This window comes from Gymnoscopelus microlampas (assembly GCF_963454915.1).
Source record: "Gymnoscopelus microlampas genome assembly, chromosome: 18".
Classification (NCBI taxonomy): domain Eukaryota; kingdom Metazoa; phylum Chordata; class Actinopteri; order Myctophiformes; family Myctophidae; genus Gymnoscopelus; species Gymnoscopelus microlampas.
In genome coordinates this window covers 14,884,017-14,896,339 of record NC_139955.1, presented here as the reverse complement: position 1 = coordinate 14,896,339, position 12,323 = coordinate 14,884,017, and the positions used below count along the sequence as shown (strand labels likewise).

Below are 12,323 nucleotides of genomic sequence, written 5' to 3'. Positions count from 1 at the left end.
TCCAAAAGGAATTGTGGTAGCACAGAGAAAGCCTGTGACATTGTCTCACAGGCTTGTATTGTAAATATTGTAAATATTGTGGAGACATGGCAGCGGCTCAGGAGGTAGAACACACAAAGTTGGGCACGCTTAAGGGTGGGAAGCCGGTTGGTTCTCTGTATCTGCACTCGTGACTTCTACATGTTAGAGGGGCGCCTGTTTAGCAGGTACCAGATCTTGGAAGGATTCCTCTGCATGTGTTACGACCACCAGGTGAAACTCCTCACTGTCAGTTGAAACGACTCAACGGCGACTCCATATGTAACCTAGGAAATGTGGTTGATTATACCCTCTCCAAGACCAAACAGGAAGGGTTACCAGTAACAGGGACTACACAAAACATAAGGAAAAAAAAAAACGGTGTTGTCCTGGTCTCTGTCACAGCCAGCCAAGCATGATTTTTCTCTCCATGAGCACCTTAATTTGCAATCAACCGTCACTTTCAGTCACTTTAGACTGGCACAACTGACCTTTATCCTAACCTTCTGTATGTGTGTGTTGGTTCAGGATGCTTGGAGTGCTGCATCAAGTGTCTGGGTGGGATCCCGTACCCCTCCCTCATTGCCACCATCCTGCTGTACGCTGGCGTGGCGCTGTTCTGCGGCTGTGGACACGAGGCTCTGTCTGGGACTGTCACCATACTCCAGAACTACTTTGAGGTGGCCCGGAGCCCCATGGACACACTCGACGTCTTCACTATGTGAGTGTATACGGCTTACAACTGGACCGGACTAACCGTTTTCAACTGGTGCCATGGCATTTAGTCCGACGTCACACATTATTACCCTAACCTTCACCTAACCTAAAAATGTTTGGACTATTAGGGTTTCGTAATAATGGACTGTCGGACCAAAGCTCAGGCACCCTTTAAACCTGGTGTCCCTGTCGTTTTTGTGCATGTCATTATAAATTACGCGGCAAATTTCCAAATATGTAATAAAAAATATTTTAAGGAAAACAAATGTATAGCAGGCTGTTGTGAGCTTATAGATTTGCTATTTTCACTATTTGTTGTATGACTAAGTAGTTAGTCATACAATATAGGTATATACGTATACAACAAAGTATACTGTATGTACTGTATTTACAGTAAATAGCTAACTGGTGATTTTCATCTCCAGGATCGATATCATCAAGTACGTCATCTACGGCATTGCCTCTGCGTTCTTCGTCTACGGCATCCTGCTGATGGTGGAGGGATTCTTCACCAGTGGGGCCATCAAGGACCTGTATGGAGACTTCAAGATCACCACCTGCGGACGCTGCGTCAGCGCCTGGGTAAGAGAACATTGTAGTCTCATTTATGGAGCAGCAACATACCGATTTCATTGATTCTTGCTGGCAACATGTCAAATTCCAGAGGCCTCATTTAAAAAATCTGACAAGAAGTTCACTGTCGGTCGTAAAACAGCACGAGAGAGAGAGAGACAGAGTGAGAATCCCTCACTTTTTCCAATAATAAGCAGAGTGCAGGATGTTACTTCCATCCTGGTCCATGCTCTGGGGAAAGCCACGAAACCACTTCCTGACATGCTCTGACCCAGGGTGTCTCCTGCACTCTGACCCCTAAGTGTGAGATGTGGAGAGAATCATTCCTAATGACACTGCAGGGAAGTATAAAGTATACTAAAATTCAAATTAAACACAATAAAAAGGTTACTTCAATTCTCTTCTAAAGAACACAAACGATATCTGGCATCTGGGCAAATAGCTGCACCAGTAAAACCACTTAAAGTGGACAACTAACCTAATGAACTCCAGTACCACCAAAACCACATCATTCGATTGCTTTTCCTCCCTGTGGCTGAGCAGGGCTCGGCAGGGTTTGTTGTCTGCTGTGCCAAGTACTAAATGTACAGTGGTGTCTAGTTTCATTCTATGTAAGGCAGAGCGTAAGCAGATTTTCACACCAAACAAACACGGATACATATGTTCCGCTGCTGACCTAGTATCAGGTCCCACCAGAGTACGTTCTGCTGCGTCTGCCCTTCCTCTGCATGCCCTTGATGCCCCACAATTGGCCACCACTGCATGACTCATTCTTAGAACAGGAATCCACCTTATATCTGTGGCACAGGTTCAGATCCTAGGACATCCAATTAATGTCCATCAACAGCCATCAAAGTGTAACTGAGGAAGATGACGACACCATCTCTACCTTCTCACTCACTGTACGGGAAGAGCAGCACCAAACAAGACTAAGAGTCCCTGCTAGCAGCCCCTAGTGGCCGTGCTGCTCTGTACACGTTTGACTTAAGAGTCACTAGACGAAAGGCCACGGGGTCACCAGAATCAGCAAGTTGCATGGCAGTCTACCCAGTAGGTGCAAGAGTACATTTTGGCTTAAGTGCGGTGCTATTAGAAAGGCCATGGGGCCACCAAAATCAATGGGGGTCATCCTCGAGAAAGCATGACAATTCGGTAACTTATATTGATCCCTGTGGGGAAATGTGTTTTATACATTCGACCCTCAAATGACTATTAGGAGCAGTGGGCTGCCACCTAGGGGTGCTCAGGGAGCAGTTAGGTGCTCAGTGTCTTGCTCAAGCACACAAAGCCAGGAGGATATGCCATCCATTCTTGTTCAATATAAATTAAACTGTGTGTGTGTGTGTGTGTGTGTGTGTGTGTGTGTGTGTGTGTGTGTGTGTGTGTGTGTGTGTGTGTGTGTGTGTGTGTGTGTGTGTGTGTGTGTCAGTTCATCATGCTGACGTACATCTTCATGCTAGCCTGGTTGGGAGTGACAGCCTTCACGTCCCTGCCGGTCTTCATGTACTTCAACATCTGGACCATCTGTCAGAACACCACGGTGCTGGAGGGAGCACAACTCTGCCTGGACCCACGCCAGTATGGTGAGGAGGCTGTCCTCAACTGTCCCTGTGGACCTGTCGCTCTCTCTCTCTCTCACACAGACTGTACTCTTGGCGATGATTTGTCTAGGCTAGTTTTGCATCTCTCTCTCTCTACTCATCCACATTCTCAATGACTCTCTCTTACTCAACGTACTCTCTCTGATTCTTTTCTTCTTTTCTCATCTTCTTCTTGTTTCTCTGTCCGTCTGTCTTTCTCTCTCTCCATCTGTCTTGTTGTTGGTCCAGCCCTACTTATCTAATTGTTTATATTGTTAGCTAGTCATCCTTGTTATGTTTGTGTTTGAGCATGAAGCAGGCACGCTGCCAATTTAAAATAAGAACAGGTTTTGCACAAGAGAAAGGGAAATCATCTCGAAAGTTGACTGTCGGCTGTGGATGTTTAATTGGTAGAAATCATGTGCTCTAATTACCCTCATTTTTTCACATCGGACATTACAAAGCCGTGAACTTGAACTTTAAGGGATGCTGTACTGTTGATCAGAACCTGAGTGTTCTGTTTTTCAGGAATCGTTCCCATTGCTGAGGCCAAAACTGTTTGCGCTGGATCCGAGAAGTTTTACAAGATGTGTGAATCCAACGAGGTAGGTGAAAATAACAATAAAACAACTACAGTAAATGAATAAATTGTTACTTAGAGGACCACTTCGCCCGTTTTCAACCTAATCTTATACTTGGTCCTCTTTGAGATTTCTAGCACTTTGAGATTTCTTGTAAATGTAAAGTGCATTATAAATAAAATCCATTATTATTATTATTATTATTATTATTAATACTCATTATTAGATGGCAAGATTTATTAGAACTCACTCTGTGTCTAATAGGTGGGCTGTGGGCAGTTCAGAAGTCTGCGTGCCACTGCCACATCCCCTCAATGGGGATTACAATAGAAACTACAGCCTTTCTCTTACTGGAAGTTTTTTGCATTAACTTGGCCGCCCAAGCGTAGCGGTTAGAGCACACGCCTTTCGTGCAGATGATTGTGGGTTCAAACCCTGCCTGGGGTCGACATCACCAAGGGCATACAGTGAATCTGAAGCCTGTCCTGGACGTCTGGAGTCTCCAGACGTAAAAATGAATGATGATGTTCTTGCATTAACTTGAAAAAAAAAGAGTTTGAAATTACAATGATGATGTCACTGGTAGCCAGGCAAGTTTCGAATTGTCCACACCCCACCTCTGAGATGCAGAGTGAGTAGACAGACATTATATGCCATCTTATAATGAACATTAGACAGCATCAATTATATGAAGATTAGTTTGAAAATGGGTGAAGGATCCTATAAAGGGGGAGTATTATGGTAAGCAACATTTGTCTGGTCAGGCATTGGATTTGGTTGTTAAAGATCATGTTAGTCTAAGTGCTGTAAAAGTACAAAGCTTGTTCTTCTTGCCGTTTCCCTATATTCTTTTATGTGATTAAAATAACCCAAGCCAGTCAAAATGTCCCCTCATTGTGATGTCACATCAGAAACATTTTGCAGGTAATCTCAATTGCAATTCAACCTTCAGTTTGAGATAAGACTGACGGAAGCTAAATGCTGTTGTTGGCTGTCAGACTCTCTGACAAAATATGTCACAGAGTCTAATAATAATACTCCAAAATACGTAGTTATCTGTAGTCAGGCAGTGGCTTTAATGAATGCGAATAGGATCCTTAAACAGCCTTGTATTGTTGCATTAGAGTTAGATGTGGAGCTTGGGAAACCAAAATAATTTTGGTGAAACTGAACAGACCTTCGGTTGAATAAAAACAAAAATGTCACAGATGTGTTTTATAGACATACAGCAGTACTACCAATTTGGCAAGAAATGTAGGACAATACAACTCTACCACTTGAACCCTATCGTTCCTTCGGCAAAAAATAACAGATCTACGCATTGCAGCGTGGCCAAATTTCTTATCCCAAGATATTTGGTGTAGAGCGAAAAAAGGAGGGGCCTTGTATACTCCTGGGGGACCCCAGTCAACGAAGTATACCGGGTTTTAACGGTTAACGAGTATGTATGCCACTTGTGACAATAATATCAATGTTCTTTTCATATACAGATCATGATATTGTAATGCATGCACATGTAAAAGTCTGAAAGGTTTTCCATTACACTAGCACTGTGCTGTGCTCTACTCACCCTATAGGCCTGTCATTATAGTCGAAGATCTTAAAACATTTGAAACAACTTTAAAGTTTTTCCAAAATAGCCCATCTACAAACTTGTGAGTCGTTTGTGGAGCGTGTAGATCGGCTATTTTCGCCACTTGACACCGCCGCACGACAAAGTACAGTATGAACCAGGCTGTGGATAATGACAGAAATCACTACTCTTTACTGTAGATTCATAATGAAACACTGGGCAGCATCGTTTACAGTTAATTATAGGATTTAATAGGATATAGGACTGTGTGAACAACTGTGAACGTGGATGTTGAGCTTCACAGACTAGTAAATCAGAGTAGATTAAGAAGGCTAGTAATAATAATGTATTGTGTGTTTCGTCTACAGTTGGACATGACGTTCCACCTGTTTATCTGTGCTCTGGCCGGAGCAGGAGCTGCTGTCATCGCTATGGTGAGACCACAACAATACAAAACACACACACACACACACACACACACACACATCTTTGTTATAGTAACACTATGAACTATGGATATGTAAATAGATTAGGGTTGATATCAAACACACAGATTGCTGTTTATATATCTGCAACGCTAAGAACTGTGGATGCGTAAATATCATACGGTTGATGTCACATGGCATAAACACAGTTCATGTTCTAAGTAGTCCTACTTCCCACCTGGACTGACATCTGCTCAGGTGGTTGTAAGGGTGTGTATTTACACTGTAGGTACTCAACACAATGAATACATTTAATTCATAGTCCATAGCACGACAATGTTGCTTGCCGAAATTAACAGTTGTTTTCGGCCACATCTCCAGGCAATGGAGTATAAATGAAGCTAGCTGGATAAAATAATTAGTACTTGAAAAGATGAAAATATATACAGTACAAATATCCATACCCTGGAATGATATCTTTCAGTTTTTCCCCCCAGTTTTTTTTCACGTGTATTCAACTCAAGTCACATGGTACAGTAATGTTGAGCAGAGAACATACCAGGGGGCATACATGACAGAATGAAGACTGTCTCTTAAAAAAAGTTGAAGTGCTGTATTTTACAATGTAGGCCTTCTCCAATGTACAGTATGTTAAGTTATTGTGTTATATTGTTACTGTACTGTTCTTGGTTCAACCTCCTGCACAAAATCGTATTAAAAGCATAATTGTGTCATTCAGTACTTAGTACACACGATTACTTACACCATGTTCCATTAAACATCCATGGTTTATGGTTAATGACTCAATAAAAGAAAGAGTGAGCCTTTTAATTACAGGCCAAGTATGTGAGTAAAATATATGAAAAAAACAGTTAATATAGCATAATAATTTTATAATTGTCAATATTATCCATCACTTACATGTATTACTAATGATGAACTGTTGAGGCTGTATTAATAACAATAAACCGAGAGGACTGAGCGGGTAAACTAAAATATATACTCAAAATATGACATGTACCCCTGTTGGTACTGGCATAACCCTTCTTTTTCACCATTAGAAAACACAACCACAAATGAATAACGACAGACCAACACAGCGTCAACTGTGAAACAGCAAAAATATGTTATTATAAATCAACAATAAAGTCCTTGAAGTGTGTAGGCGAGACAGGTGGCGCGACGATGGTCAAGGACCATCAACCTGACGACAAGGCAGGCCTAGCCGGAGTTATTACTGCATTAGGCTATTTTTTTTTCTTTTTTTTACTGGTATATTATGCATTAGACATTATACAACAACATTATGCAATCTTTATTCATTACTTGGTCATTTGTAGTCATGAATGCACTAGTAATAGCCTGTAACCACCCTACCATACGCACAAATAGCTGATAACTGATGATACGACTCATCGTGAGCTTGTAGACGTGCTATTTTCACTATTTTTGAAAAGGTTTGAACATTTTGTCTATAACATGCGTACAATAGGGACGCCAGGTTGAAAGTGGTTAAATGGTTACCTTCTAAAGCGTTGTTGACGGATACAAAAATAAATAGTTTCAAGGTATAATGTGTGTGTATATCTGTTTCCTCACATCTGTATACATCAGGGAATAACTAATTAATAACTAATGTGTAATCTGTAATAATTAATGTGTAAAGTTTATTTAATCAGCATATAATCGAATGCAATATGCCTTGTTCTTCGTGTGGGCAAAGACATGGTTTTTAGGGTGACAACAAATTGATGGTGGTGATGGTGATGGGAAGTGATAGTTTTATAAACAAATGTAACGGTGGGATTAGCTTTGTGATGATTGTTATGTTTTGGGAGGGGTGACTGTTGGCTTTCTGGCTGCCTGTGTGGATAGCTGTAGGATCAGAGTGAAAGCATTTTGGCGCAGGGAAAAGACGAGGGGCTTTCTCTCCTTCGCTCCCCTCGCTCCCTCCCTCCCTCTCTCTCTCTCTCTCCAAGGCGCTGGGCATGTCACAGTGTTGTCATGGAAACTGGGAAAAGAAAGGCTGAGAGCTTGTTGCCAACATCGCTCATTAATTTGTGAGGAGCCATTTTCTGAGAAACAGAATTGTGCTCCTTAGAGGAGGATGATGGTGCAAAATGTGGGGAGATGCTGACATCTCTTTTAATCTAAACACCATCGATGGGGACAATTAAAGAATAGAACAAAGACACATGGCAACACGCGACATCAGACAGCTGGCCTCACACAACTGGACACTAAATCAGTGCAGAGTGGCTTCATGTTCAGCCATGCAAGAAAAACTCATCAGATCTAACAGATGGCTCATCAAGAAATGTATCAGTGAGTGATAATTGCCCAGGTTATTATTATTCATTATTATTATTAGTAGTAGTAGTATTTCTGCTTTTCTGCTTTAGTTGTTTACTGTAATATAGGCAATAAGAAGTATTCTTAAAGGAAGATGCTTGCTGGTGAAAGGAGTGGCCGTTAAAATACAATACATTCACTCTGCTGCCATGGAAACAATGAGATAAAGACCAAACTTGGCACAATACTGCCACCTGCTGGTCCACTGATGATGGTCCGCTGTTCAATTAAAATGAGATTTACAGTAGCCTACACATGCCGATTTAAAATTAATCATAATGTGGAGGTTGGAAAAGATCTTGAGAAGAAATAGATGACAATATGTGAGATAGCATATGAAACGATATTAAATCTAGACAACATAAGATTATGAGAATTGAATTAAATGTTTTGATGAGAAGGGTTTAAATTCAGGAGACATGAGTAAATGGCATGAACCCTGTCAACAAATGACAGGGTAAATGGTCAAGTAGATAGAATGCAAAACAAATATTAAATTAGGTGCTACAGTCCAAAGACACTGGGATACCAGGTAAACACCGAACCGAGCATCTGTCTAAACAAAATGCTATCTAAATAACATTGACAAGCAAACTGTCCACAAAAAAGGTGAAAAAATCCCCAAAAGGTAGCACATCCAAAATTTCAAATCAATGGAGGACAAAGTACTCACATTTCCTCTTTTTTATTGGCACACACCAATGAAAAAGTGGAAATGTGAGTACCATCGACTTGAAATGTTGGATGTGCTACATTTTGAGGATTTTTTCAATTCCTATTTTTGATATATTCACCTTATTCCTGGCCCCTCTCCAGGACGGCGCCATTGCCCCCTACAGGCTGGCGCCATTGAGTTTTTCTCTGTGTGCTGCCTTAATTCAATACCTGACCACTTCCTCCCTAGTAGGCTAATGCAGGTGTAATGCAGGTAATCAGCAGTGTTGCCAGATTTTGAAAGAGAAATAAGCGGCCTGGTCTATGAAAACAAGCCCAAAAAGGTTTTACCACTTTACATCCGCCATTTGAAAACAGCAGATCTACAAGCTCACAACGCATCATGTAGATCTGCCATTTTCTAAAAATATTGAGAAAAAAAAACATCACAAATCAAAGGGGGTCCCTGGCACAAAATATTTTCAGATGGGGGTCCGCGGACAAATATATCTAGGGGTCTTTGACATGAAAAAAATGTGGGGACCACTGGTTTAAAAAACATTAGGAAGCAAGACCAAATAAGCAACAACACTTTTAAAACAAGCCCAAAATTAAGCAGACATGGCAACACTGGTAAACAGGAAACCGCTCCCACGCCCCCTCCCTGCTCCTCTACCAGAAATAGGGTCTAGCACTCCACTGAGAAAACCCATTGTTGATGTGCAACCTCTTTTTCTTATTTAGTATACAGTAAGACTATCTAAATAACATACATAACATGTCAACTGTTTTTATGATATTTTGCATAGTAGTGTATATCTGTCATTAAATGTCTCTATGAATTGAGTACAAAGGACCCCAATGGAAACAAGCCATAGTCTTTCTTGGGTTTTAGATCCTCTTAGCTTGCATTGAACTGTACTTTCCAGTGCTTTCTTCTGCAAACTGCTAATAAAGTATTGAATCAATCAATCAATTCAATCAATCAATATCTGCTTAGCATAACTAGCATATATCAAAATAGGCAACCAGTAGAGACCCACAGCTTGGGAGCCAGGAGGGAGAAGAGTCTAGTATTGGCAAGGGTGTCATAGGGAAGGGAGGGACAGATGTCCTCTGTTAGCTGATCAAAGTATGCAGGAAGAGGTGTAGGAGTGGATCTTGTCAAGGTAAGGGGTGCCGTTCATTGCCTTGTAGGTCATCATCACCAGTGTGTTCTCTCTCTCTCTCTCTCTCTCTCTCTCTCTCTCTCTCTCTCTCTCTCTCTCTCTCTCTCTCTCTCTCTCTCTCTCTCTCTCTCTCTCTCTCTCTCTCTCTCTCTCTCTCTCTCTCTCTCTCTCTCTCTCTCTCTCTCTCTCTCTCTCTCTCTCTCTCTCTCTCTCTCTCTCTCTCTCTCTCTCTCTCTCTCTCTCTCCCCCTCTCTCTCTCTCTTCAGATTCACTACCTGATGGTTCTCTCAGCCAACTGGGCGTACGTGAAGGACGCCTGTCGGATGCAGAAATACGAGGACATCAAGTCGAAAGAAGAGCAGGAGCTGCACGACATCCACTCCACTCGCTCCAAGGAGCGGCTCAATGCCTACACCTAAATGTCCAGCATGAGGCCTGGCCCTGCCTCTCCAACCCCCCTCCACCCTTTCCTTCCTCTCTCTCTCTCTACACAACTCTCTCTCCTCCTCTCTCTCTCTACCATCCCCTCCAGACAAACATGGGGAGGGATGGCACGCGGGGCCCGCAGCCACTGCTGATGTCACCGGTGCGTCACATGACCAAGTTGGCGTGGGGGTGGGGTGACATCACATAAAGCCCTCCTCCTCCCCCCGCCACCACAAACAGCATTTCAAGATGAAAAAAATGAAAGCCCCTTTACCTCTCTCATGGACTGTGCTATTATTATTATTATTATTATTATCATCATTATGGCCCTTTTTTATCTTCTGTTCTAACCGAAGACCAGTTCTCTTAATCAGGTTGTAAGTTCAGAAAATATTAGTGTCACAAGTAGCGGCAATATTTTCTTTTTCTTCTACAATTTGCATATACAGTATATTTACTTTTTCAATTTTGTATGTGATTCAAATTTACACTTCTTTTGTTCAGTGTATTTATTTTTTTGCTGATTTCTGAGGGGGTCAACTGGGGCTTAAAAGGGTTCCAAGCACATTCTCTCATATCCGTGTTCCTGTGGAGATTCATGATGAAGAACTATGTACTGTATGAGACGGGGTGGGAAGTTATGGAGTCAAATATGACTCAAATATTAAAAATCTCACAAGGCAACTATAAATCAACGTAAGCCTTTTAAATATGCTATTCCCAGGGATCAAATCACTTTGATGAGAAAGGGATTCAAATCTTACCATTTTCTTTTTCTAAATGATAGCAAGACAATACAATAATAGATACCAAATTAATAGAGGAAAACCAATGGTATTTGCTAGCTGTGCCAAGCCTGTTAAACAGGCAACAATGATCAATATCAAAGACAGTAATCGTCGATTAACTACTTTATGGGTTATTTTGTAATACAAGGGGAATGGCAGCAGTTTAAAATGTATTTTAGGACTGTGAATGATTCCATTGTCTTTAATCATGAGCCACAAAAAGCACACGCAAACATGCTTTCATAACCCCTTTTTTAATTTCCTAAAAAGTTGAACTTTATAAATAATACTAGTATGAATCCAGTGTTTTTTTTCTCTTCTTTGCAGATCTCTGCACTGTAAATATTGATATATCAAAAGCGTACCTATATGTGAAGCACTTGAATTTCAGGACAACACCTGTGAGAATAAAGCATGATTTACACTTTGTCATGCCGGTGTCGCGCACCAAATACAGACGATCTACATGCTCACAATGCGTTGTTATGTGACAGGTTGTAAGGTTGTAGATCTGCTATTGCGTGAGACACAGCAGCATGGCGTGGTATAAATTAAGCATAAGATGGATCACGGAGAGTCAGTCAAACTCTCCATCCTAATCGGTCTCAGTGGAAAAAAGAAAAAAACATCACAAAACCTTGGTGATAAAAAAAAAGTGTTGGGTGTAATGGCACTTCTTGGTGGAGTAATGAGCTGTGAGAAACGTTTGTGTCACAGTACCAGTACTTTTTTGTCCATGACCAGTAACCAGTTCCGGTTTGTTTTGCTAACACATCCCACTGACGCCAGAAGACATAATACAATGGCCTGGCCTTTTCATTGCCCGGCAATATTTTGTCAGTTTTGTCAGTATTTCTAAATAATTAAACTAAAAAAGAAGCTAGTTTATTGCACTTATTTGACCATTTCTGTGCTCTCTCTCTCTCTCTAGATGTAAGATCATTGGTGTTCAACTCCGAGTTGGATAACTTGTACTGTTAGGTATAACGAGTGTCAGTTTAGATGTTTTTCGTGGCATGGACATGCATTAATAAGTATAGTATTTCTGATTCAAAAAGTCATTTTCTTTCAATTGTTTATTTTTTACACTTTTGACTGTCTTGCTGGATCAACCCTTTGTTTATATGTGCAGTAAAACCTACCCCCGTCCCTGCTAACCGCATTATGCTACTGTTAATAGAGCCTGTAGTCTTTGAGTTGTGTCTCTTTAGTTTGTGATGAGCTCTCAAACATGTCTTAAGAAACTAATACTTGTACCAACGTTGCTTACTCGGTAATGATCTGAAAAAAAAGTATACGCTTTCAGCTTCCTCCTTGTATTAGTCTTTTTGTACTTTCACTAAGAATGCTTAGTAGCCGGCTTTAAACTGAATCTGTTTTGTACATTCATGTGCCAACAGCTTGAAGTGGCTTATTTGACCTGTACGATCAAATCTGCTTGCATAAATAAAATTCACTTGTGTACTT

General features: G+C 41.1%; 1 protein-coding gene across 1 annotated transcript in view; it reads left to right on the top strand.

Moving 5' to 3' along the window:
• gpm6aa (glycoprotein M6Aa) overlaps positions 1 to 12,323 on the top strand; it is a 31,768-nt gene extending 19,445 nt beyond the window's left edge. Inside the window, exons 2-7 of the mRNA XM_084041275.1 lie at positions 547 to 739; positions 1,161 to 1,317; positions 2,738 to 2,891; positions 3,417 to 3,493; positions 5,411 to 5,476; positions 9,909 to 12,323. Of these exons, the coding sequence (XP_083897401.1) occupies positions 547 to 739; positions 1,161 to 1,317; positions 2,738 to 2,891; positions 3,417 to 3,493; positions 5,411 to 5,476; positions 9,909 to 10,061 (800 nt within the window). The 3' untranslated portion in view covers positions 10,062 to 12,323. The remainder of the gene's footprint in view (positions 1 to 546; positions 740 to 1,160; positions 1,318 to 2,737; positions 2,892 to 3,416; positions 3,494 to 5,410; positions 5,477 to 9,908) is intronic.